At 49.5% G+C, this 26,747-nt stretch overlaps 1 protein-coding gene across 1 annotated transcript; it reads left to right on the top strand.

Moving 5' to 3' along the window:
* Positions 1 to 1,218: 1,218 nt before the first annotated feature.
* STRIP1 (striatin interacting protein 1) lies at positions 1,219 to 21,783 on the top strand. Its single transcript, XM_007977651.3, has 21 exons — positions 1,219 to 1,483; positions 4,847 to 4,916; positions 5,804 to 5,878; positions 6,295 to 6,429; positions 6,518 to 6,638; positions 7,791 to 7,859; positions 8,690 to 8,796; positions 8,888 to 9,015; positions 10,255 to 10,437; positions 10,805 to 11,022; positions 12,024 to 12,089; positions 12,199 to 12,262; positions 14,158 to 14,229; positions 14,711 to 14,785; positions 14,941 to 15,038; positions 16,282 to 16,408; positions 16,625 to 16,725; positions 17,499 to 17,565; positions 18,112 to 18,216; positions 18,842 to 19,046; positions 20,818 to 21,783. The coding sequence occupies exons 1-21, from the start codon at positions 1,304 to 1,306 to the stop codon at positions 21,063 to 21,065; spliced, it is 2,514 nt and encodes an 837-aa protein (XP_007975842.3). The 5' UTR covers positions 1,219 to 1,303; the 3' UTR covers positions 21,066 to 21,783.
* Positions 21,784 to 26,747: the final 4,964 nt, after the last annotated feature.

Here is a 26,747-nt window from a genome sequence, read left to right as displayed (position 1 = left end):
TCAAACCATAGCACTCGGTATCTGACCACCCTCAACATCTTAGCACCCTATCCTGCTTTCAGCAATAATCCTGCTAAGTCAGTTTAGCAAGAAACTTCTTATCCTTGATGTTTCTCTTAGTAGTTTTTGTCAGGCCTCTGAGCCCAAGCCAAGCCATCGCATCCCCTGTGACTTGCACATATACGCCCAGATGGCCTGAAGTAACTGAAGAATCACAAAAAACGTGAAAAAGGCCCTGCCCCGCCTTACCTGATGACATTCCACCCCAAAAGAAGTGAAAATGGTCAGTCCTTGCCTTAAGCGATGACATTATCTTGTGCCTGGCTCATCCTGGCTCAAAAAGCTCCCCCACTGAGCACCTTTTGACTCCCACTCCTGCCCGCCAGAGAACAACCCCCCTTTGACTGCAATTTTCCTTTACCTACCCAAATCCTGTAAAACGGCCCCACCCTTATCTCCCTTCGCTGACTCTCTTTTCAGACTCAGCCCGCCTGCACCCAGGTGAAATAAACAGCCATGTTGCTCACACAAAGCCTGTTTGGTGGTCTCTTCACACGGTCGGGCATGACAGTTTTCCGTCCACTGACCGTCATCCTGCTCTTTGGTTATAAATCTCCACTGTTTCTTGTTGGAGTCAGAGTTGAGTCTAATTCCTCTTCTTCACTGCAAGGTCTGGTTGTAGTGGTCCCTGTAACTATCACCATGGGCTCTCTTACACAAAGTCTGCCTTACCATCTTTAATTAGTGCCGTGAACAAATTTTCCTTTAACACTTTTCAGCATTTATTTCTCTATATTTGTCTACTGTTTGTCTGACTCACCAAGCACTGTTATGTACCATGACTGCAGACACTTGTTCCTCATTTTATCCCACTGCTTGGTGCACAGGAGACATTTATCAAATGTTTGTTGAATGATTAGCACTTGTCACAACTGCAACTCTGTGAAGACTAGGATCCTATCCATTTTGTTCATTACAAAATTCCGCCTAAGCCTTGAACAAGGCTATCAGTGATAAGTGCAAAGCGATTTAGAGGAAGGAGGGGTAACTAAACTGAAAAAGCTCAGGGAAGCCTCACAGATAAAATTACTTCTAAACTGAAACTGAAAGGAGGAAAACTACAAAGATCAACAACGGAAGGGCTGCAGACAGAATATCGCGAGCTGTTGGTCAGCCAAGATGTCTTCTGACACTGGCCGCCACACTTAATATGGCGGCCAGGGAAATTTCCTCGAGAAAATCACGCGAGACTTGCATCACGGCGGTTGTCCCCGAGTCAACCTGGGGGTGTGGAGCAGCCAAGATGGAGCCGGCAGCCGGCGGTCCGGGCCCTCTGATCGTGAACAACAAGCAGCCCCAGCCTCCGCCACCTCCGCCGCCGGCAACCGCACAGCCACCACCCGGGGCACCGCGGGTCGGCGCGGGCCTCCTTCCTGGGGGCAAAGCCCGGGAGTTCAACCGCAACCAGCGCAAAGACTCGGAGGTCAGGAGCTTCGGGGGGCGAGGCTCGCACCCGGGCGGGCGGCGTCGGGGGTCCCGGGCCCGAAGCCACTGTCGGGACCAGGTTGGGCTTCCCAGAGGGCTCGGTAGAGCCCGGCCGAGAACTGTCAGTATACAGCGAAAGGAGCAGGAAGCGAGGCTTGCAGCTCCTGGGGTCGAGGGCATGAAGCTGGGGTCCTTGCTAGAGCTCCGCCGCCCGGGAGAGCTTCCCGGAGCCGGCAACTGCTGGTTTGCTCCCTTGGGCCCCGGCTGTGGGCGTGGCCTCGAGGCCCCAGCCCCTGGGGAAAACGCCTTCGCCCCTGCTCGGGGCTGAGGAGTTGGGGGTCTGGGTGCACTCCAGGGCGCTGGGCGGCCGCGCCCCCAACCTAATCATCTCGGGCCTCTGCCCCTGGCACGCAGGCGCCAGCTCCTGGGTCCTGCCGTGTACAGAGGAAGGCGCTTGTGGGCAGGAAAGGTACCGGCGAGAATCTAGAAGGCAGTTAGAGCCGGACCGAGCTAATTATCACTGAGAGTATTGCGCTGCCGTAGGTTCCGAGAGTAGGAGGGGGAAACATGCCCTGTTCTGACCTCAGCCAGATCAGGCCGTGGGGTTGACAGTGCCTGTGGTGGGTGTTGTGCCCAGTGCGCCTGCTACTGAACTGTTAAAGATGAGAAATAGACATTTTAAGCATCCGTTAGGACCCAGCATTCATTCGTCTCGCCAGTGAGCCGTTCCTGCCGTTCTGGAGATGGCATAGTCTGGAGCTGACTAGTAACCTCACCCCAAGTTAAAGAATTCCTCCCACTACCTCCCTTTGCAGAATTCATGAATGAAGATACTCATGTCGCGGCGTTTTAGGGCTTCTTAATCAGCAGGTTCCCAGAGCACTTACTATGCCATCTCCTAGATTGATCAGTAGCCAACCTGATCAGCCAAGTTAATGAGAGGGAATTCCTCATTGTCCAAGCATAGTGTACCAATTCATACCAAAGAGCAATGATACTATCTTTAGACCTGTGAAATCAGTTCCTCAGAAGCTTTTATTTTTTGTTAGCAAGCCTAAACCCCTGAGAAAACGTGTCAACAATTGGCAAGCCCGAAGTAGACGTAATTTGAGCTTGGAGTGAATTCTTTGAAAAAACAATGACACTGACCTTTTAGGAGCCCTTGCATGGTGGGATGATGGACATCAGTGGTAACTACTCAGTTTTGCAAGTGTAGAAGGTTACAAAAGTGGAGGGGGGTGAACCTGCCTTCATCATGAGAGGAGTTATTTTGAAAAATGGTTTAAAATTTGTCTGAGTAGCTATGAATGGTCAAATAAATACCCTTTGACGAATTTTAATTTCTCTTTTTACCCTTTAATTTCCACATAGCGGACGGGTCCAATGGCTCAGGCCTATAATCCCAGCACTTGGGGAGGCCGAGGCGGGCGGATCACCTGAGGTCAGGAGTTCCAGACCAGCCTGGCCAATGTGGTGAAACCCCATCTCTACTAAAAGTACAAAAATTAGCCAGGCTTGGTGGCAGGAGCCTGAGACAGGAGAATTGCTTGAACCTGGGAGGCGGAGGTTTGCAGTGAGCCGAGATTGCACCATTGCACTCCAGCCTAGGTGACAAGACTGAAACTCTCCCCGTCTCAAAAAAAAAAAAAATTTCCACATAGACTCGTTACATGAAAGACCAGTCAAATAGACACATTTAAGCAGAGACCTGTCTAAATCCATTTCTTTAGAGAGGCTGCCGGGCACGGTGGCTCAAGCCTGTAATCCCAGCACTTTGGGAGGCGGAGACGGGCGGATCACGAGGTCAGGAGATCGAGACCATCCTGGCTAACACAGTGAAACCCCGTCTCTACTAAAAAAAATACAAAAAACTAGCTGGGCGTGGTGGCGGGCGCCTGTAGTCCCAGCTACTCAGGAGGCTAAGGCAGGAGAATGGCGTAAACCCGGGAGGCGCAGCTTGCAGTGAGCTAAGATCCGGCCACTGCACTTCAGCTTGGGCGACAGAGCGAGACTCCGTCTCAGAAAAAAAAAAAAAAAAAAGAGGCTGATGCCGTGATCTTTCTTTAGTCATAGTTGAAATCGGTAGTTTGGGAGCCTGATCAGTGAATGCCTGGAGGAGAGGGAGGCTGACATTTGATGAGAGCCCACTGTGTACTACATAATTTTGATTAGTCCTTAAAAATCTTCAGAGTAGATTTTCATCATTGCCATTCAATGAGTGAAGAAACTGAAGCTCAATAACTTGTCAAAGTGTACACTGTTGTCTCTGAACACAATGTGGAGTTCTTGTTTGTGGGTATGTTTTTTGTTTTGCTTTGTTTTGTTTTGAGACAGAATCTCCCTCTGTCTCCCAAGCTGGAGTGTAGTGGCGTGATCTTGGCTCACTGCAACCTCTACTTCTGGGGCTCAAGCGATTCTCCTGCCTTAGCCTCCCCAGTAGCTGGGACTACAGGCACGCCCCACCATGCCTGGCTAATTTTTATGTTTTTATTAGAGATGGGGTTTTACCATGTTGGCCAAGCTGGTTTCAAACTCCTGACCTCAAATGACCCGCCCACCTCGGCCTCCCAAAGTGCTGGAATTATAGGCGTGAGCCACCTCGTCTGGCCATTTGTGGGTATGTCATTTTGTGGCTGGTCTTTGTCTTCCCAGGTAGATTGTAATTAAACCTAAGGACTTTACCTATTTGTTTCTCACTTCTCTCTTCCCAGTACAAGCCTTCCAAGATGGTGTATTCTCAGTAATCACCTGTTTCCAACAGGAAAAAGACTGTCTTTGTCACGTTCTCTCTTATATGTGGGAGGGAAGTTGATCTGTTTGGCGGCGGCCTTCTTTATCAGTTCTCACTGAAATTTGAGACAAAGGCGGGGAAAGCTGAGGGTTTCAATACTCATTTTTGTCCTGAGCTGTTGACAGCTCACTAGCCAGAAAGAAGTTAAGACTTCTGGAATCTTAGCATCACATGGAATGGTCATTTACTACACAAAATACATAGAAACCTTGTATTTGTTCATTTAACAAATATGTGAGTATAAACCATTCATTCATTCACTTATTCATGCCAAGTACTATGCTGGACCTTGTGAAATCATTGGTAAGCTAAATGGATGATGTTCTTGTTCTCAGGGAACTTGCAGTCTTGTGGAAAGGCAGACACTAAACACATCCTATAATGTTAAGTTATGATAAGTGTTCTGAAGGAAAGGTATAGGATACTCTGAGAGGTTTTAGGAAACAAAATGTGAAAAAACATCAGAAAAGTGGAGGCACTGGTGTCCTGTAACAACAGCATCTCGAAGCATGTGTTTCTTTGACAAACAGCATGATCGTTTTTCCTAAAGCTCTCTCCTTTTGTCAGCAGGGCTATTCGGAGTCACCAGACCTGGAGTTTGAGTATGCTGACACAGACAAGTGGGCTGCAGAGCTCTCGGGTAAGGCAGGGACCTTTGTGTTATTTGGGGGTAGTTTTTTCCTTATTGGTCTTTAAGAAAATTAAGAATGAATATCATTTAGGGCTTCATTGCTTTCCCTAGTTAGTTCTATCAGATATATATATGTGTGTGTGTGTATATGTGTATATGTGTATATATGTATATATATGTATATGTGTATATATGTAAATATAGTGCATATATGTATATATGTGTGTATATATGCATATATGTGCGTATATGTGTATATGTGTATATATATGTATGTGTGTATATGTACATGTGTATATGTGTATGTATATATGTATATATGTGTATATATATAACATGTTATTTGATTCAAGCCTTGTGTATCTTATAACTTTGTGTTGTCCTTTACTTTTATGAAGCTGACTAGAGCCCAGTCCCATTGTGAGACAGTGATGTTCCTTGGCTATCCACTGTGACCCTGATAGTGGTCTCTCCTCCAGCAATGGGTCATGAGGGATGCCTGCATCTGTGCCCATCTGCTGCTGCCACTGCCACTCTCATGTAATGCGAGGTCGGTGTAAGCTGCTTCTCCAGCCTCTGTAATACATGTCCTGCTCAAGAGGTAGCAGCCACTTGAGAGGCGCATCCCAGGTGGCCGTCAGCCCTGGCATGGCATGGTGGGATGGATGCACATCGGACAGGAAGTGTCCAGATGGCATTCTGGCACTCTGGTTCTCTCTATTGTGCACATTAGAGAACTAAGATCCACTTCATAATTAGAGAGCTTGTTCTAGGACTCACTATGACTCAGGGCCAGAGTTGAGAGTGGAAGCAAATGCCTTGCCTTCTCTGCACATGTGAGACTTGGTGTGCAATGCAGACATGGAACCAATGGTGATGAGACTTTGTTCCAACAGAGCTTTACAGTTACACGGAAGGGCCAGAATTCCTGATGAATCGAAAATGCTTTGAGGAGGACTTCCGGATCCATGGTGAGATGATTTCCCCCACTTCTTGCTTCCTTTGCCCTGCATGATGAGAGCTGCAGGTTTCTTTTAGGCATCTGAATGACCTGAGTCATCCTTGAACGGCCTGAGAAGCCTGCTGAACCCTGATGGTTCAAAGCCAGATACATGTAGAGTGGGCTTGTGGCACATCCGTGGGGGCTTTTCAGAATGTGCATATTGGGGGAGAAAAAATAATTCATGTGATTAAAATTGCGCCCAAAATACCAGCGTTTCAGTTTGGAAATCAAATTCATAGGGCAGCAGTATGATCTTACCACTTACATAGAGGGTAACTTGTCTTTCTGGTCCTATGGCAGTCCTGAAATTGGTGAGTTAACATGGGTCCATGCCATTGTGAATATTTTTCTAGGCTGAGGTGTAACTGGTTTCTTGCCCTGCAGTGACAGACAAGAAGTGGACTGAGCTGGACACTAACCAGCACCGGACCCATGCCATGAGGCTCCTGGATGGCTTGGAAGTCACTGCCAGGGAGAAGAGACTTAAGGTGGCTCGAGCAATTCTCTATGTTGCTCAAGGTATTGAGTGGACCTCCCCAGGATTCCCTAGCACCTCTGCCCACTCAGATGCAGGGAGGGGCTCAGTGAACTGAACCCTGTGTTGCAGGCACGTTTGGGGAGTGCAGCTCGGAGGCAGAGGTGCAGTCCTGGATGCGCTACAACATCTTTCTCCTCCTGGAGGTGGGCACGTTCAATGCTCTGGTGGAGCTTCTGAACATGGAAATAGAGTGAGCATTTTTGAGAGGCTGAATAGGGAAGGGGAGGCTGGGTGGGAAGGGGGACACAGCTTACAGAACTAACTGGCTTTGAGAGGGTTAAATGGGCCACATGGGGCAGAAAGTCTGGTCCCAGGCTGTGTTCTGACCACCTGGGTTGAATAATGGAGTTGGTCACTTACACCTTGAAGATTAATGGAGACTAATGACAGGTCCCTGCAGCTCCCTGATGCCAGAGTTTTTACACCAGACAGTGTAGGCCCTACCCTGGCTTTGCGGGGCTGCTCCTCAGAAGAAGACTCCTCACTTTGAGCTCTCTTTTGAACCTATAGACTCTGCTGTGTTCGCCCTGCAGTTCCCCGCTTGGCAGGAGGCCAGGCACAAGACTGACACATGGGTTCAACCAGTGCCTGGCCTTGCCTGTGTCACCTTTGTCCAGTGGACAGGTCAGCTGCCGCTCATCTAAGGATAACGCCATCAATGATAATAGCTAAGACCACTCACTGAGTGCCTATGTGTCCCGGGCATTGTTCTCAGGATATTACAGGTGCTAATTCATGTTAAGGATATAGGTACTGCTATCATCCCCATTTTACAGATGAGGAAACTAAGGCACAGTTAGAGCCAGGATTCAAACTGTGGCAGTCCAGTGCATGACTGGGTTTTTTTTTTGCTTGTTTGTCTCTTTTTTTTTTGGTTTTTTTTTTGTTTTTTTTTTTTTTGAGAGTCTTGTTCTGTTGCCCAGGCTGGAGTGCAATGGCACGAACTTGGCTCACTGCAACCTCCAACTCCTGGCTTCAAGCAATTCAAGCAATTCTCCGGCCTCGGCCTCCTGAGTAGCTGGGATTACAGGTGCCCGCCACCACACCGGGCTAATTTTTGTATTTTTAGTAGAGATGGGGTTTCGCCATGTTGGCCAGGCTGGTCTCAAACTCTTGACCTCAGGTGATCCACCCGCCTCGGCTTCCCAAATGGTGTTGGGATTACAGGCGTGAGCCACTGTGCCCAGCCATGGCCTGGGTTCTTAGCCATCGGATCCTGTGGCTTCTTGTGCAGTCCAAGCATGTATCACAGGATTTTGTGTCCCCATTGGTCAGTACTTGTCAGGGACATCACTTATCTTCCTTCTTGGAGGAAGATGCTGACTCTCAAAATCTCCTGCAGCAACAGTGCCGCCTGCAGCAGTGCTGTGAGGAAGCCCGCCATCTCCCTGGCTGACAGCACAGACCTCAGGTGAGGCGAGCAGCAAGCCTGGGCTTCTGAGCGTTAGTCAGAGATGAGATCAGAGCAGGGTGTGGGAGGCTGGCTGTGGGTGTCCTTGCTGTGTGTGCTTCTGTACACGTCATCTGCACGTTTGATGGGCTCACTGTGAATGCTTAGTAGGAACTGCTGAGGGCTCATCCTAGGTGGGGCTCTGGGTTAAGACTCCCAAAGGCAATCCAGGGTCAGGTGACTTAGAGCCACAGCTAAGTGTGGGCCTCCTACTCACACTGTTACTCAGGACCCAGTTGTGGGTGTTTTGTATTTGGGTGAAACACTTGATAATGTTCCCAGGGCTCCCGCCGCCTTGTGTACACAGCTTGATCCTCATCTTCACTGGGTTAGACCCGACAGCTTCCTAATGTTTCATAGCTGCCCAGGAGCTCACAGCAACTGCTGAACACCAAGATCACCCTTCAGTTTTGGCAGGTTGAAATCTGGCTCTTTTTATGAATTTGGAAGTTTTTAGACTAGGTGGTTGTAGTGTTCCCTCCTAGGTGTTAGGATCCCTGGGTGTCACCTCTCAGCTCCTGCTTTCCACTTCCTCATCATAAACCCTGTTTTTGTTCTCGCTGTGACCCTGTTCTGCTTTGACCCTATACCTCACTACCACCTCTGGTGCTTTTCTTTTCAGGAAGCTTAGGGCAGTAAATGCTTTTGGCCATTCTTGTTCATATTCATTTATTCAGCTACCATTTATTAATATTAAGCCCCTGCTTTGTGTAAGCACTTTGTTAGACACTAGGGTGCTCCTTTGACCCCCCCACCATCCTACTTCATTGTGAGCAGGCTCTTGTCCTCAGGGTCCTGCTCAACATCATGTACCTGATAGTGGAGACCGTTCACCAGGAGTGTGAGGGTGACAAGGCTGAGTGGAGGACCATGCGGCAGACCTTCAGAGCTGAACTGGGTAGGACCCTGGGGATCCTCTCTAGAGGCCCTGCCTGGAAGCTGAGGCGGAAGGCTTTGGGAGGGTCCTGATACCTTTGTGTCACCTCCAGGCTCCCCGCTGTACAACAGTGAGCCGTTTGCCATCATGCTGTTTGGGATGGTGACCAAATTTTGCAGTGGTCATGCCCCTCACTTCCCCATGAAGAAAGTTCTCTTGCTGCTCTGGAAGACAGTATTGGTGAGCACCTCCTTGGAGGAGAACTCAGGTGCTAGGGGATGGGCAGTAAGGAGACTGTTCCTTGAATATCCTTTTGAATATTGAATTATGTGACTATAAAACTGCTTTGGTAAAAAAAAAAAAAATTATTTAAAAAGCGCTAAAAGGAGATGACAAAGTAAGTGCCACTATTGTCCCATTGCAGCCAATGAGGACATAGGCCTTGAGTCAGAATAGACTGTTGGCTCCCTGACTCCTGGAAGATGTTTTCTGTCATAGAACAGCTCTCCCCCAGACAAGTTGCCTCTCAGCAAGCAGCTCTGGACCTGGAGTTTGTAAAGGGATTTAAGGCAAAGTTAAAGCTGGTGTAATTGGGGCCCTGGTAGGATGTCACTTGAAGGGGGGGCAAGCGTGAGCCCTGAGCCAGCCTCCATTTTCTTCAGGGTATGGTGTCAACCCGACTCTGTGTCTAGGTAGGGAGGGACTGGGTGCCAGGGTGGGCCGTCCAGCACACTGGGCTTTGGAGCATTGTTAGCAGCCAGGCCATGCCAGGAGGCCTTCCCAGGAGGAGTGGCATGGGGAGGCAGTGGAGGTGAGTTGGGCCTCTGTTACACTGGGGCTCATCCTTCCTTTCAGAATGGGTCAGCTCTGGAGCCAGGGCTCAGTAAGTGTAGGGTTTCTTGAGTCATTGACGCATTTTTATCTTGGCCACACATCCTGTTCTTCACAAAGCCTTGCTAAGGCCAGAGAGGAAAGCTGAACTGCTCAGAAACAGCAAAACTAAGCAATCTAAAATTGCTGCATGGTGCTGGGGTTTCTGTTTCTTGGGAGATGTTTAGATGAAGCTTTTTTTTTTTCTTTTAAATTTGAGCAACCAACTGTATTTCCAGTTTGACTTGGAAAGACTCGCATGTACAACTCGTGAAACATGAGTAGTCTCACCAACTTTTCTAGGAACTTGCAGGGTTAGGCTCTTTGCTTTTTAAACGAAGAGTATGTCATAGGTGCAGAGTTAGTGTCTCTGCACTAGGGTCAGTCAGCCTGCATCTCTGTTCTTTCCTTGTTCCTTTTTCTCCTTTCCCTTGCGAATGTTGCGGAATTCTCCTCGGGAGTGGCTTCAGTCCGTTGTTCAGGGGTTGCCTGGGTCTCTATAAAGACGTGGGTCATGATGTGATGGGTGCTTCTGAGCCCGACACAATGGTCAGGGACCAGCCCTGTGGACACGTTGACCCTGGCTCTGCTTCCCTGTCTGTGATGCAGTGCACGCTGGGCGGCTTTGAGGAGCTGCAGAGCATGAAGGCTGAGAAGCGCAGCATCCTGGGCCTCCCCCCACTTCCTGAGGACAGCATCAAAGTGATTCGCAACATGAGGGCAGCCTCTCCACCAGCATCTGCTTCAGACTTGATTGAGCAGCAGCAGAAACGGGGCCGCCGAGAGCACAAGGTGAGGGTGACAGAGGTCCCTGTGACTCCTGAGGGCCCTCAAGGTGTATGCTTGCAGCAGCACAGTCCTTGGAGGAGCAGGGCTGCTGGAAATGATCTCTAATCAACTAGTTAGAATCATGCCTCCACAGCAAGGACACTTTGTCCTAGCTCTGGTCCAGTTTATGGTGGGTGCTCAGCACGTGGTGCTTTTGAGAGACTGGAGCAAGAAGTACTTGATGGTTTGGCCCCCGTCTTGACTCCCCCTCTGGTTTTTCCACTGTTCCTGCCTCTACCTGACACCCCTGTGCGCTGTGTCTCCTCCAGCTGCACTTCCCTAGTCTGCATCCTCAATTGGCTCTTGTCTCATCTCGCTTCCCTGGTTTCAGGCTCTGATAAAGCAGGACAACCTAGATGCCTTCAACGAGCGGGATCCCTACAAGGCTGATGACTCTCGAGAAGAGGAAGAGGAGAATGATGATGACAACAGTCTGGAGGGGGAGACGTTCCCCCTGGAACGGGATGAAGTGATGCCTCCCCCACTACAGCACCCACAGACCGACAGGCTGACCTGCCCCAAAGGGCTCCCCTGGGCTCCCAAGGTCAGGTGAGTCTCAGACCTCCAGAGCACTCATAGCTCCTGAGGCCAGAGCCCTCACACCCTCAGGCCTGCCGCCTGGCCTGTGTCACCGTGTGTGGTCCTCTGCAGGGCAGGCTGACCGTGGCTCTGGGATGAGGCTCTCTTAAAGTGCCTGGTGCTGTCCTGAGGGTCTCAGGGAGGCTAGCCTTGCTGGTCTCACACAACATGGCCCCCATGTGGCTACTGAGTCAGTAATTGGAGTTAGCTCTTGGTTAGACGTGCTAGTGAAGGGGGATAGGAAACAAATAAAAACAAAAGCATTTAAGCAAACATGTCCCCACCCCTCCCGGGGTTGTATATGATTTTTAAGGGAAAAATGATAGATTAAGGAAGAGTTTCTTTAGAGCCATAATGAAAATGTTTGAGATATATGTGGGTACATCGATGGATGGGAAGGTACCTGGAGATATATAAATGGTGTCTGTTTGATAGGCAGCAACTTAAGAAATAGATGAACATGTGAGAGGATATAGAAGTCACTTTCTTGATCCAGGTAAAGCCTCAGTTTTCAGTGATCTGTGAAGGGAATGCAAAACAGATCATCAGAAAATGCAAGGTATGCTGATTGTTTGGGATAGGAAAATGTGACCTACATGAAAAATCAGTAGCCTGTAGCTTTAATTGTTTAACAAAGTTTTAGTATTTAAGAAAGTCTGTTGACAAACTTGTTCATACTATCTGAATAAAGTATGTTTTTAAGTTTAATGTATCTCTTTAATTTTATGAAAAAACTAGTTAACATGTAATATATTTCCAGGTTATTGATCCAGCAAAATTATAAGAAACATTAAAATTCTCTGAAAATTTCTATTTTTTCCCTTTTTTCAAAGAGAAAAACAGTTGTGGGAGACTTTTTCTTCTCCTGGCCTCACAGTTTCTGGATGCTCTATGTTTTTGTTAACTGTAACACCTTGAAATAGCATTTGCTAAAAACCTTTTTCTCTCTCTTTTTTTGGGGGATGTGGCAGAGAGAAAGATATTGAGATGTTCCTCGAGTCCAGCCGCAGCAAATTTATAGGTTACACACTAGGCAGGTGAGTGGAAGCCGAGTTCGTTTTGCTGTTAGCTCTCCCAGCCTTTGGTGTTTGGGATCCCAGGTGAATTAATGTCGAGGCTCAACACAGGGCCTTCTTTATTCTCCAGTGACACGAACACAGTGGTGGGGCTACCCAGGCCAATCCACGAAAGCATCAAGACTCTGAAACAGGTGAGTGGCTTTGGGTGAGTATTTGGCTTGTTTGGTCCGAAGTGAGTAAAGTGAAACCAGCCTGTAGGGAGAAGCCTTTTAAGACTGTTGTCTGCCTGCAAGAACCTGGGGTAGAGGCCAGGGTGGACTTTGGAATAACCTTGCAAACAGTCTTTCACAAGTTTTGCTTGTTTTATTATAAGTTTTACTTGTTTTAGCTGAGCTTTTGTTTGGGACTGACTGGAAAGTCTTTAAAGATTGTATTACCTGACCACTGGGCACCAAGGCATACGCCTGTAGTCCAGCTACTGAAGAGGCTGATGCAGGGGGACTGTTTGAGCACAGGAGATCAAGGCTACAGTGAGCTATGATCATGCTCCTGCACTCTAGCCTGGGCCGCAGAGTGAGACCTGGATTCTTTAAAAACAAACAAAAAAAAAAGGATTATATTACTTGACAGTTGGAATTCTACAGAGCTCAATAAATAACCCTCCTTTTCCTTGCCCACGTTCTCAGGCAGTTGAAATAGAGGAGTAGGCAGATGGAGATTGTAATGCCAACTTTCTAGCTCATAGAGCCGTGGAGAATGAGGCTTAAGAACACAGCAGTAGTGTCCTAATACATTGTTCCGGAATTAGGCAGAGATACCTACCAGTCCCAGGCAGTGCGGGCCGGAGAAGAGAGCACAGACTCTCAGCAGGCAGACAGGTTCTAAAGGGAAAAGAGAAGGGTGGAGCCAAGGCTACCCTGTGTCCCCTCCCATACTCTCTGATCAGAGAAGGGAGCAGTGAGTGTCTGGACGGGGCAGAGAGAGATGAGGGGTGTTTGGCAAACCTCTGTCCCTCCACATAGGAGAGAACATTAAGAGTGGGGAAGAAGGTCGAGCGTGGTGGCTCAAGCCTGTAATCCCAGCACTTCGGGAGGCCGAGACGGGCGGACCACGAGGTCAGGAGATCGAGACCATCCTGGCTAACACAGTGAAACCCCGTCTCTACTAAAAATACAAAAAAACTAGCCGGGCAAGGTGGCAGGCACCTGTAGTCCCAGCTACATGGGAGGCTGAGGCAGGAGAATGGCATAAACCCAGGAGGCAGAGCTTGCAGTGAGCCGAGATCCAGCCACTGCACTCCAGCCTGGGCAACAGAGCAAGACTCCGTCTCAAAAAAAAAAAAAAAAAAAAGAGTGGGGAAGAGGCATCTCCCCTAACAGCTGTCTGGAGTGAAACTGTTGATATGTTTTGAAATATATTTTTGGAATTGGTAGTACTAAGTGGTCTCTCTGCAGCTAGGCATTTTGAGTATTTGATTTTGCTTTCAGTTTTTCTCCTGTCACTGTAGCTATCTGAAAGCCTGTTTCCCTCCTTTAATTTACTTTTTTCTTATCTACTGTGGGCTTCCTACTCTAGTTGCAAGAGGAAGGGGCCCATTTAGAAAAATATTTTGGGGCCAGGCATGGTGGCTCATGCCTACAATCCCAGCACTTTGAGAGGCCGAGGTGGGTGGATCACCTAAGGTCAGGAGTTCAAGACCAGCCTCACCAACATGGCAAAACCCCATCTCTACTAAAAATACAAAAATTAGCTGGGCGTGGTGGTGCATGCCTATAGTCCCAGCTATTTGGGAGGCTGGGGCAGGAGAGTTGCTTGAACCTGGGAGGCGAAGGTTACAGTGAGCCAAGATCATGCCACTGCAGTCCAGTCTGGGCAATAGAGGAAGACTCTATCTCAAAAAAAAAAAAAAAAAAAAAGAAAAGAAAAAAATGTTTGGGTTTGGGATTTTAGTTAGGGATTTTTGTGGTGACTTAATCCTCTTTCAGAAGACTGTTTGAAGACAAATGTGTGGGGCTTTTGCTAGAGTGCAGGGAGTTTGGCCAGAGAATGTTTTCCCCAGCCCTTCTTTTCCCATCTCTCCCTCCAGCACAAGTACACGTCGATTGCAGAGGTCCAGGCGCAGATGGAGGAGGAGTACCTCCGCTCCCCTCTCTCAGGGGTAAGTTGGAGGTCCTCTTCAGCCACCAGGATCCCCAGCTCTTCCCAGGCATTGTGCTGGGATTAGACCACAAGGTTGCCCCAGGCCCTGCCCTCAAAGAACTCCCAGTCCACCTCCCAGTGCAGAGGGTGACACAGGTCTAGTGCAGGGTTAAGAATACAGACTGAGTCAGGAACCTGCCTCTTATGCCTGGATCTACCACTTTGTGGATGACAACTTAGGCCAGTTACTGGGTCTCTCTACGCTTTATTTCCTTGTCTGTGAAATAGGAATAATAATACCTTTATAGGGTTATAATAATAAGGATGAACTGAGTTATTACAAGTAAAATGCTTGGCACATTGTGTTCAGGGTTTGCTGTTATCATTAACATCATTATGTACATCACTGTCTACAGGAAAACCTGTAGACAGCTAGCAAGCTGGCTCAGGAGATTGTATTCTGGGCTGGGGTTTTATGCTTGTACCCATTATGTTAAAAGGGAGAAGAAGAAGTTGAGCAAGTCCCTGCAGAAACCCTCTACCAAGGCTTGCTCCCCAGCCTGCCTCAGTATATGGTGAGTGGCGCTTGCAGTGGGACCCTCCCACTACAGTGGCCTTAGAGTGGGCCCTGCCCTCCTCCTGCCACCTGTGGACCAACAGAAGGACTGCTCAGAGCTTAATTTTGGCCCTGGGCTCTCAGACCTGTGTCTGAATGGTCTTCTCTTCCCAGATTGCCCTCCTGAAGATCCTGTTGGCTGCAGCACCCACCTCAAAAGCTAAAACAGACTCAATCAACATCCTAGCAGATGTCTTGCCTGAGGAGATGCCGTGAGTATCGTTCTGTGAATGGAGCAGGTGGGGCAGAAGATAGATGGAGAAGGGCAAACGTTTTCCTCTTGTCAGGTTGGTTGTTATTGGCCCAGTTTCTCTACAGGTTAAATGTAGGTATTTTTGACTCAAAAAAAAGGGAAACTACTAGATTAAAGAGTTTCACTGGTTAGGGAGATGGCTTGGTCCTGTTGGCCTGGATTCTAGTGTAGACTCTGCCACTGAGCGAACTCCTGAGTGAATTGGGGAAAGTAATTTCCTCCTCTGTAAAATGAATGGGGCCACCCTGGACATTTCCCCAAAGCCTCCCTCTCCAGCTGTGATCGGGACACCGGGATAAGGAGGGTTAGTTTGTAGACAGCTTGCCAGCAATAGCTGAACCTGTGCCAGGTATAGAAACGTCCCTTTTCGCCAGTAAGCGGACACGCAGAATGCTGGCAAATGGCTCAGGGTGATAGAGTGAGATTCTTCAGAGCTCTTCTGCCCTGGGCCCTGTACTCGTTTTTCATGTGAGAGTACAGATTGAGATCATGTTCTACTTTGAGAAGGACCTGGACCTTGACCTGATCTCCTGCCTGCCTGGGCCACCAGCCCTGAGTCCAGCTCCTGGGTGGCTGTGGCCCTGAAGTATGGCAGTGATGGCCAGGTGAAGGAGAAGGCAGGGATTGGCTAATACCAGAGGGAGAATCACAGAACACTAGGCCATCATGTGATGATCCTTGGAAAAAAGGTTCTAGAGTCATACTATATATTTGATTCATGGATTTCTCTTATAAGGAGGAATTCCTTTTATAAAGATGTACAATGAGAAGTCCTGAATTAAGAAACTGATGTAACTCAGTGCTTCCTAAATTTATCTGACTCCAAAACCCTTTTTTCCTGACATGAAATTTGCCAATATCCTGGTATTCCACAGAACACATTTTGGAGAACTCAGGTTAATATGGCAGCAGAAGCTTAGGGGAGATCTTGGAAAGGAGAAGAAGTTCATTTTTAGAGGAAAGGCAGAGAAGCAGACTAAGAATGTATTTGAGGGCATCGTGGGGAAGGAATAAATTGTGCCAGGCTACATTGCTTGGGAGGTGGATGGGGGAGCCCTGGGCTGACTTCTGAGATGTCCATGGGGTGAGTGGGGAGGTGGGAGTCTTTGCCCAGGGAGGCTCAGGAGTCCATCTTTTCTGTGGGCACCTAGAAAGGAGGTACTGCACATGCTGGTGGCTTACCCAGGCAATTGTGTTTCCAGCACCACAGTGTTGCAGAGCATGAAGCTGGGGGTGGACGTAAACCGCCACAAAGAGGTCATTGTTAAGGCCATTTCTGCTGTCCTGCTGCTGCTGCTCAAGCACTTTAAGTTGAACCATGTCTACCAGGTACCCGCAGGGCTTTCCCTCCTGTCCTGTGGGCTGGGGCCTCGGGCACTGCTGCTCCTCCAGCCCACAAGAACGGGGGCCTTGGCCTTTGACCCGCTTGAACTCTGCATGAATGTTCTAAGACATGGCCCTCCAGCCAAGGCCTTTCATCCCTGGAGGAAAGAAGGCAAGGTCCCAAGGGCCACGCCTTTTTTTTTCTTCCCCTGTTGGCTTCAGTTTGAATACATGGCCCAGCACCTGGTGTTTGCCAACTGCATTCCTTTGATCCTAAAGTTCTTCAATCAAAATATCATGTCCTACATCACCGCCAAGAACAGGTGACGAGGGCCAGGGACCGTGAAGGGGCGGATATGGTCAGACAGCAGAGTTCCCAGCTGGTATTTCCCACTGCGTCCATTTTTCCAGCATCTACGAGCCAGCGCTCTGCAAGGCATCAGGACACAAAGATAAATGAGACATGGCCCCTGCCTGTGGAGAGCCCAGTGTGTCAAATCTGAGTCTAGCTAGTCGTGCCCCAGGTGACTTGGCCTGTACCTGGGCAGGAGGGTTTTCATCCCGGGATCTAGTACTTTCTTCCCTGTCCCTTCTGTACTTTTTTTTTTTGAGGAGACCATGGGCTGCTTGCTCTCTCTAAGGGGCTCGGCCATGTGCCCTATAATGCCCTATCTGCTGACTCTTAGCCCCTGCTGTTGGCCTGGTGCCAGCTATAGTTGACATTACTTGCTCGTCAGTGTGATATACCACAGGGCGCTGGCCAGATCTCTCTCCAGAAAGGCTTGGCATCAGTGAGTTGCCCTGAGCGATCTCCTCCCCCGCCCTGCACTGATGGCTATGGGGGAAGCTGTGAGGGTCTCTGCCCCTTACAAGATCAACCAGCTGGCCTCTGGCTACAGGAGTGCCTTACAAGTTCCCTTGTAGCAGATACTTCCTCGTCTTATAGCTGGGGAAACGGGTGGGACAGACCAGGTAGATTCCTACTTCTGCTCCAACAAGTGAGGGAGGAAGGCTGGGAACTGGCTCAGGCACGGCTGCTCCACTAGGCCCTGGGCTTTTGCTCATGGTGGGCACCTGGATCCTCTCCCCTCTGCAGCATTTCTGTCCTGGATTACCCTCACTGCGTGGTGCATGAACTGCCAGAGCTGACTGCGGAGAGTCTGGTGAGTGGCTGGGCTCTCCTCGGCTGTCCCTTTGGCACCTGGGTTAGTGAGTAGAGAGCCTGCCTACCCCAACACCACAGGAACAGAGGTGTCTCCCACAGGTGAAGTCACTGTGGAGTGCCCGGCTTTTAGAGCACTGTTAAGTGTACAGAAGGGCCAGGAGGAGGGCTCTTGCAGAGCAGAGAGATTTGGATTTAGGGATTTGTCAGGGAGTGTGATCTTCAAGGGCTGCTGATCCAGAGCTCACCTCGTAGAGGGCTTCTCTCCCTCAACACTGGACTCAGCAGTAGGAGCCCTGGGGCAGCCCAAGGCCGCAGCTCCCAGTATCACGGTTCATGTTTCCTTCAGGAAAAGTCTGGGGAGCCTCCCTCTTCCCTTAGTCCCTGCCAGCTTCTAGGATGGAGTCCTGGGGCTGCTCTGAGAGCAGGGGGTTCCTGGTAGAGGCCTGAAGACCCGGCTCTTCTAAGATCATGTGTGAGGGACTTTTGGAAACTGCTGCACACACTGCAGCCGTGAGGGCTGATTGTTCCTGGGTTTACCCTGTAGGAAGCAGGTGACAGTAACCAGTTTTGCTGGAGGAACCTCTTTTCTTGTATCAATCTGCTTCGGATCTTGAACAAGCTGACAAAGTGGAAGCATTCAAGGACAATGGTAAGTGAGTCAGTGCATTCAGCAGGCTTGGAACTTGGAGCTCAAAGAAGAGTGCTGGGAGCAGGGAGTCCCTAGGGTGGGGCTCACTGTGCCTTCTCACTTAACTTTGCTGTAGCCATATCCTTGCATTATATGAGCCAGTTCCCAGTTCCTTGATGAGTTTGATGAGTTGAACTGGAAGCTGGAAGAGGCCCAGTCATGCACTAAAACAAATCTACACTTATAGAAGAGCTTTTCCCATGTCATCTTAATCTTGATTGGTTACATAACCAGGGTTCTGAGAATCTTCCTTAACTCTGGGTCTGTGGATGCCTTTGGGGTGGGGAGGTCCTTAAATCCTCTGATAACTATGTGTACATGTACACAGGAATGTTTCTGGAAAGAATCCGTAGCTTTCTTCAGATTCCAAAGTGATCCTTAGTTAGGGTGACTAACCATCCTGGTTTGCCTGGAACTCTACTGGTTTTAGCATTTGAAGTCCAATGTATTAGGAAACGCTTCAGTCCAAGGGAAACTGGGAAGGTTTGTCACCTTAACTTCCAAAGGGTTAAGCAGCAGTGTGACCAGGGGTGTATGCATTTATTTCTGTCTTCAGCTTGGGCTGCTTGCTTGTTTCCCTTCCCAGATGCTGGTGGTGTTCAAGTCAGCCCCCATCTTGAAGCGGGCCCTAAAGGTGAAACAAGCCATGATGCAGCTCTACGTGCTGAAGCTGCTCAAGGTACAGACCAAATACTTGGGGCGGCAGTGGCGAAAGAGCAACATGAAGACCATGTCTGCCATCTACCAGAAGGTGCGGCATCGGCTCAATGACGACTGGGCATACGGCAATGGTGAGGCTCTGCACTCAGTCACATTTGGGTGGGAGTGTGTCAGGAAAGGTGACATCTTTCACTCCCTGCCCGTGGTACTCAGGTGCTTCTCTGCCCTGAGCTTCCCACCAAGGAACAGGAAGGAGCCCAGCTTCTGCTTTTGTAGCATCAGGATGGGCACTCTAGGAAGGACTTTGAGAAGCTACCCAGGCTTGGTATCTGCGATCATCCCCATCTCTCCCTGTACCTCCAAGTCATTCCTTTTCTAGAAATTGTCATAACACTATGTCCCCTCTTTTCATCCCCATTTTGGCCACCTAAACTTTTACAGCTCTTGACTGGCTTCCCTGCCTCTAGTTCCTTCCCCTCCATCAGTGTCTCAGATTTCCCTAGTCATCCTTTTTTACTTTAATTTTTTTCAAAGATGGGGCCTGTTTCAAAGATGGGGCTCTGTTGGCCCAGGCTGGAGTGTGGTCTCGGCTCACCATAACATCTGCCTCCTTAGTCTCCTGAGTAGCTGGACCACAGGCACATTCCACTGTGCCCACCTAATTGTATCTTTTTTGTAGAGACAGGGTTTCACCATGTTTCCTAGGGTGTTTTTTGTTTCTTTTTTTTTTTTTTTTTTTTTTTAGACAGAGATTCTGTCACCCAGGCTGGTTTGCACTGGCATGGTCTCAGCTCACTGCAACCTCCGCCCCCCGAGTTTAAGCAATTCTCCCCCCTCAGCCTCCCAACTAGCTGGGACTACAGCTGGACTCCACCATGTCCAGCTAATTTTTGTATTTTTTGTAGAGATGGGGTTTCACCATGTTAGCCAGGCTGGTCTCGAGTTCCTGGCCTCAAGTGATCCACCCGCCTCGGCCTCCCAAAGTGCTGGGATCACAGGCGTGAGCCACTGTGCCTATCCTTCTCAGGTGATTCTTGAACTCCTGGGTTCAAGGGATCCACCTGCCTTGGCCTCCCAGTGTTGGGATTACAGGCATGAGCCACTGCGCCCGGCACCCTAGTGAATCTTTTCAACATGCAGCTTCTGTGCTGTTACCTCCCTGAGTAAAATCCTTCATTAGCTTCCTGTTTCCCTTAGAATTAGATTCAGACTCAAGCATGAGGCTCCCTCGTCCTTTTTCATTATCCTCCTCTGTAATCTGACCCAGCTTCCTTTTCAACCTCGTTACCTGCTGTCAGTCCAGCCTCCATCATACCCAGAGCTCCAGGCACGAGGAGTGCTTAGTCCCCTAACATAGCTGTGTGGTTCCCACTGCTAGGCCTCTGCAGACGCTCTTTCTCCACCCGCAGGGTCTCCCCTGCCCGCCTGGGCTGCTCTGTGTGGGTGTGTTGCCACATTGTTGCATTTCTAGAGTATACCACCATGGCTAAATGACTGTGTCTGTACTCTCAGTGCCTTGTGAATGTGTGCAGGCCCACGGTGGCACACGGTACCTGGTCAGGGAGTTGAGAGAGAATGAGCAAATGAGAGGATTTCCAGGTTCCTCCCTCTGACCCCAGAGAGCTAGGGAGGTTGCCACTTTGAGAGAAATGTGTTGTACACATGGCTCTCCCTCTCTGGGTCTACATAATCTCTACAGTATAAGCCTCTTTGTCGGTACTTCTGTCTTTTCTGCTTGTACTTGACTCTCCTTTGGATCTAGGAAGGAATTCCTAGAGCTCGGAGGTGTCCTGCTCCTAGTTGACACTCAATATTCCTGGCCAGGCCCCTGAGCTGCAGTGAGTCCATGGGGAGCTGCTACAGGGCGTGGCTCCTAACTGTGTTCTTCCTGCTTTGTCTCAGATCTTGATGCCCGGCCTTGGGACTTCCAGGCAGAGGAGTGTGCCCTCCGTGCCAACATTGAACGCTTCAACACCCGGCGCTATGACCGGGCCCACAGCAACCCCGACTTCCTGCCAGTGGACAACTGCCTGCAGAGTGTCCTGGGCCAACGGGTGGACCTCCCTGAGGACTTTCAGATGAACTATGACCTCTGGTTAGAAAGGGAGGTCTTCGCCAAGCCCATTTCCTGGGAAGAGCTGCTGCAGTAAGGCTGTTGGTTAGGGGACTGAAACAGAGAAAGGAGGACTGTCCTAGTTCATGGCTGCAGTGCTCCCATTTCCCACCAGGTGGCAGCACAGCCCCACTGTGTCTTCTGCAGTCTGTCCTGGGCTTGGATGAGCCCAGCTTTACCTCCTATTGGTTCCCAGGGTCCAGCTCAGAAGCAGTCATCTCTGCCTGGGATCCATTCTTCCTTTATTTCTCCCACCCTCCTCTCTTGGACATGGTTGGTTTTGGCTCATTTCACAATCAGCCCAAGGCTGGGAAAGCTGGAATGGGATGGGAACCCCTCCACAGCACATCTAAATTTCAGGGGTCATGCTGATGCCTCCTGAGACACACAAATCCTTGCTTTGTCAGCTTGCAAAGGAGGAGAGTTTAGGATTAGGGCCAGGGCCAAAAAAAGATACAACGGTGTCTTGGTTGTGCTCTGGGGTGGGGGTTGGGGGTTTCTGTTGTTATTCCAGCCTCCTGCTATGTTATATGCAGAAGTAATTGCAGAGGCTCCTGCAGCTGCCTCAACACTTTGATTTTGGACAGGGACAAGGTAGGAAGAGAAGCTTCCCTTAACCAGAGGGGCCATTTTTCCTTTTGGCTTTGGAGGGCCTGTAAATACCTATATATAATTCTGTGTGTATTCTCCTGTGTCATGTTGGGGTTTTTAATGTGTTTGTGTATTCTGTTTACATTAAAAATAAGCAAAAATCATTCCCATTGGCTTGTCTACGGGAAATACGGCCTCTACATGTCTCCTCCAGGTCTAGAAAGTGTTTTTTTCTGCTAGCATTGCTGGTCACTGCTTGTCTTGCCAAGCTGCCTGCCTTTCCCATCCTGGGGGAAGAGAAGAGGGAGTTGGCATTTATCCAGTGTAAATTAACCCCACAGTAATCTGGGATTACTCTCACCCAACTCCAGGGCACTATCAAGGTTACTTTACTGAGACATTGTCCTGTACCCCTGGGTTTGCTGTAATTTCAGTAGGAGCCCCAGGTTTCTTTGGATCACATCACTGAGCTGGCCTCAGCCAAACCAGTGTCAGTGCTAGAGAGGGAGGGGCTAGGTCAAAGCAAAGGGGTCAGCTGCTCTAGGTCCTCCCTGGGGCAGGTGGTTGGGACTGAGCGGAAACTTCAGTACTCAGAGCGCAGGAAGCAGACTATCAGGAGTCAGGTTCATGGTGGGAAACAATGTTGCCAGGAGCCAGGAGCCTCCTGTGGCTGAGAAAAAAGCAAGGAAAATCTTTGAAGTGGGTGTCAGTGGACACCTGGCGCCTACACTCTGGCCTCCAGACCCCTGGTTGCATCTGCCTGAGAAGATATTACCGTTTTGATGCTGGTAAAAGGAGTGTTCCCTTTTTAGAATTCCTGGAAGCTCTTATTTTACCTGTAGGCAGTTGTTTTATAGGTTCTTAAGTCTTGAGGGGGTCTTGACTTGTAAAGGAAACATGTTCTGGGGAGAATCTCCCCTTCGTTGGGTCTTGTGTTCAGTGCCTGCCTGACCTGGGACCTGCTGAGCCTCAGACAGGCCTTTTGATGTGCCAGCATGGTTATGGACAGCAGGTCTTCTCCAAGCCCATTTCCTGGGAAGAGCTGCTGCAGTAAGGGGTGGAAGGCAGCAGTGTACTCCTGGTGGTCACACAGTCTGTGAGATGGGAAGTCCCATCTGTGACTGATGGGCCCTTTGCCCCAAAGTAACTTGTACAGGACAAGGGAATTGACACAGTTTATGTGTGGATGATGAATTTTCTGCTATTTCTTGCCAGGACTGGTAGGAAATATGTATCTTGAGATTTCAATTAGGGAGAGATGGATTTTTCACATTGGTACTGTCCCATGAAGCCTGAGTCACTGAACCTGCATGGTCAAGGCCTGTCTCTCCTCTGACCTGCAAAACAGAATGCAGGACTATCCAAACTGCAAGGGCCGTGAAGCCTGGGCAGGTGAATCCCTTCAGCTGTAGGCCCAGGAGCCAGCCCAGGGAGAGGAAGGGGCTTCTCACAGCCACAGAGCATGTTAGTGGCAGGTTGGCCATTTGAACTCAGGACTTTGTACAGAAATGTCTTTTGGAGCCACCCAGTTTTTGTGGCTTTTTAAATCTCATCTGGGTCATGAAGTGGGCAGAGTACATGAAGACCTTTTGAAATGATTGAATTACATAAAATATTGTTTATTGCTAAGCAGACTCAGGGTCCATTCTTCAGTCCACTGAGAGACAGACTACCCTGAGGCAGTATCACTGTAAGGATAGGAACTGTCCCTTATTAATCATAAGAGTTACCACTTATGGGTTGCCAAGTAGGTGCCAGGCACAATATTAGATGCTTCTCAAAGCCTTATTTTCTACAAAGCCAGTAAATACTGAGTACTTACTATGTGCCAGTCAGCATTCTAACCACTTGATGTGTATCTTGAAAGATACATGCCATTTTAATCCCTATTTTGCACAGGAGAAAACTGTGGCACAGAAAGGATAAAGAACTTGCCCAAAGTCATATAAAGGCAAGAGCCAGGATTCAAATCCAGGCCTCTGTCAGCACATGCATTTTTTTCACTTCCTCACACCCTTTGCTATTAGTCATTGTCATACCCCAGCACTTACCACCAGTACTTACCACCAGTGCATTCATTTGCTCATTTATTTACCACAGCCAATACTTCTATTTGCTCTAGCATCATCCCTGGCATGAAAGATTCATGGTAAATGTCCACTGCTTTAGGTCCTAACTGGACCACCCAAGCTTAGCCTTGGGCTAGCTTCTGGTGTTCCCTGAATGTGCCCTCCTCAGGGTAACTTGGCTGTTGCTGCTGTCTTTTTTCTTTTCAGCCTGAGCCTAAATTTCTTTCTTTTCTGGGTCCCAGAGGACTCTTGTGTTGGCTGCCCTATCCAGACCTGTTAGGCTCATTTCCCAGAAAGCTGGCTTCTTGTCTGTCCTGGATGAGCTGACTTCTCAGAGGAGAATAGCTGTTATATTCATTCGGCACTTAGCACAGTCAGCCTCAGGAGCACCCTTTGGAAGTGAGACAGCCCTGACTTTCAGTTCAGGCTCTGACATTTTTTCACTGAGGGACCTTGAGCTAGTCAAGTTCCAAGTCTCAGTTGGCTCATCTGCAAAAATTGGTTTAATAATAGCCCTATTGCGTGGACTGAGTAAGATCATGGAAATGAACCTACAGGTCTGGCTGACAAGGGATGACAATAAATGGTAGCAGTTCTTAGTCTTGGCAATGGCCCCTCCAACTCTAATGTTCTATGAATTTGCACCCATTTCCTGTGTCCCTAGAAGACAGAAATCCCCTTCAAGGACCAGAACCATGTCTTAGGCCTCCTTAAAGCCCCTGGACCTAGCTCGCTGCTCTGGATCCAGAGGCGTCTCAGAAGAGTCAGCTTCTCGTCCAGCAACCTGCCATCACACCTTGAAGGCCTTTTGGGGCCAGGCCCTGTGGTTGATGCCCTGGATATCCAGGTGACTAGGATACCACACTCTCTCACTTCTCTCGAGCTCACAGTTGATGGAGACACAGTCATAAGAGCAAGTAAAAGCAATAGCATGATAGGTAACAGACGTCTGAAGGGCTTACCTCAGGTCCCACTGGTCCCAGCCTCTTACTATTGGAGGAGAGATTGCTGGGGGAGCCGGCAGTCGCTGAATGGGAAGGAAGGGGGCTCCAGCATCAGTATCAAGGGCTCTGACAGCTAACGCTTGATGCTCACCACCTTCCAGGTGAAAATGGCTGGGATGAGCCTGAGGAGGAGACTGGGGCAGGGGCAAGGTATGTCTTTCCTCTGCTGGGTAAAGGAAATGTTAGGGTCTTCCCAGTTCCTGGCCATGCTAGACTCTTCCTGTCTGGAGCTGCAGAGGGTCTGCACTTTGGGATTGTAATTCAGGTTGAAGTGTAAATGGGAGAGGTGGGGAAGGAGGATTGAATGCCTCGTAGGAGAAGCATTTCCAGCTGCTGACTGAGGTGGGCAGACTGGACTGATGGGCCCCCTGGCTGTGGCCCTCTAGTCCTGACCTGGTGTCCATGTTCCTGCCAGGACCAAGATTTAGGGCTCTGGCATCTTCTCTGGGGGAGACAAGAGCCTCAGCAAAAGGAGCTGGGATTTCAGGAGGGGCCATTTCCCCTTTCCCTTCCCAGAAGGAGTGGCCAGAGCACAGGCTTGGCCTTGAGGAACCACTGGCCTGGCGGAGGTCTGAGGTTACCTCTGGAGTGAGGCTGGGGACAGGGGTATCTGGAGATGGGGGCTGTGTCTTAGGGGTGTGTGGGAGGAGGAGGGACACAGCTAACGAGAAGCAGGTGGAAGGGCTGCATGCCCCAGCCAGGGGACAGGCTGGCTGGGATGGCCCAGTCAGTAGGAGGACCTGTCACCTCACAGACAATCCCACGGAACAGGCTCCGGGATGCCCATTCATATTCATTATGTGTGAAGTGGGCGGTTGTAAAGTTAGCTTTCTCTTCATTTAGCTGTCACTGGATAGAAAAATATGAGCTGTGGGCAGATGCCCCTGGATGAGAGCCAGTAGCCAGTCTCTGGCCTCCCTGTACCCTCCCCTAGAAACCCCCCATCCCACCATGGGTCCCCTCCTGGCCTCTGCCAGCCTCTGCCAGCCTCTCCCACTCTTGCTTCATTGACCTCTGGCTCACCTTTATTTTTTCTCCTGTCTCCCACTTTTGGTTTCTTTGTTTGGGTTTATCACAGATCCTTTCCTCTTCCCTCCTTTCATCTTTCTAAGCCCTCTTGAGAGAGAAAAAATGATATTTTTCCACAACCATCGCTCTATCCCTGGCACCCAGCACATTGCCAGGCTGAGTTGCTACTCAAAATGTTTGTAGAACAAACTACTCTTTCTACATCTGACTTTGTGGGGAAGAAGGTCCAAAACTTTGCTGATCACTCCTTGGATGAAGAAACTTCTCATACAGCGGTGTGAGCCCTGAAGTCAGAATGGTGGGCTTGAGCCCCAATTTCATTACTGCCTGGCCAGGTGAAAGAGATTCTGTTCATCAGTGGCAGCCAGGGATGTCTCTCCTTCCTACCCTGACTCTCCTCTTTCTGCTGGATCCCCTCCCGGATACAGGGCTCACACCTGTGGACCTCAGAGCCAGCGTCAGGACCCAGAGGAAAGAAATCACCAAAAGTCAGACCCTTGTATAGAGGGAAGGGGAAGGAAGGGAGGGAAGACAGACTCCTCTGGGGATACATGGGACTGTCTTGGCTGGGAAATCTGATCTGGTGGGGGACTCACCCCCTCCTCTGGAATCAGCTCAGCCCTGATGTGTCTTTGTGGGCTTGGGTTTCTCTGCCTGAAAGATGAGGCGTGGGGTGGGGGTGGCTGGGCTGCTGGCAGAGGCTGAATTCTGAGCAATGTGGTTGTGTTTACTGGGAGGGTGGGAGGGCCAGACCTTTTTCCTGCCTTCCAGGCTTCGGAGATAAGGCAGAAAGTGGGGATGAAGGATAGAATGGGTAATACTCTGAAACTACAAGAAAGAGTTCTGGCTTTTGTCTCTGCACCACAGCTCAGACATGTTCCTGGGGCATCTGGAAGGAAGCCACCCCACTCCCACCACCCTGGGTTCCCAGCCCATGGGGAGCACAGAACCTCAGTGGGCACCCCTTTCTTCCAGTCTACCTCCCGTCCGTTGTCAGTTTAGCCACAAAGTTATTTCAGCATTTTT

This window comes from Chlorocebus sabaeus, chromosome 20 (genome assembly GCF_047675955.1).
Source record: "Chlorocebus sabaeus isolate Y175 chromosome 20, mChlSab1.0.hap1, whole genome shotgun sequence".
NCBI classification, from domain to species: domain Eukaryota; kingdom Metazoa; phylum Chordata; class Mammalia; order Primates; family Cercopithecidae; genus Chlorocebus; species Chlorocebus sabaeus.
Note: the sequence above shows the minus strand (reverse complement) of the source record. Positions and strands in the feature narration are given on the sequence as shown.

Coding starts and splice junctions, on each gene's coding strand:
- STRIP1 (XM_007977651.3), top strand. CDS start 1,304: ATGGAGCCGGCAGCCGGCGGTCCGGGCCCTCTGATCGTGAACAACAAG. Junction 5,879..6,294: donor GGAGGACTTCCGGATCCATG/GTGAGATGATTT, acceptor CTTGCCCTGCAG/TGACAGACAAGAAGTGGACT. Junction 14,786..14,940: donor CCAGCCTGCCTCAGTATATG/GTGAGTGGCGCT, acceptor TTCTCTTCCCAG/ATTGCCCTCCTGAAGATCCT.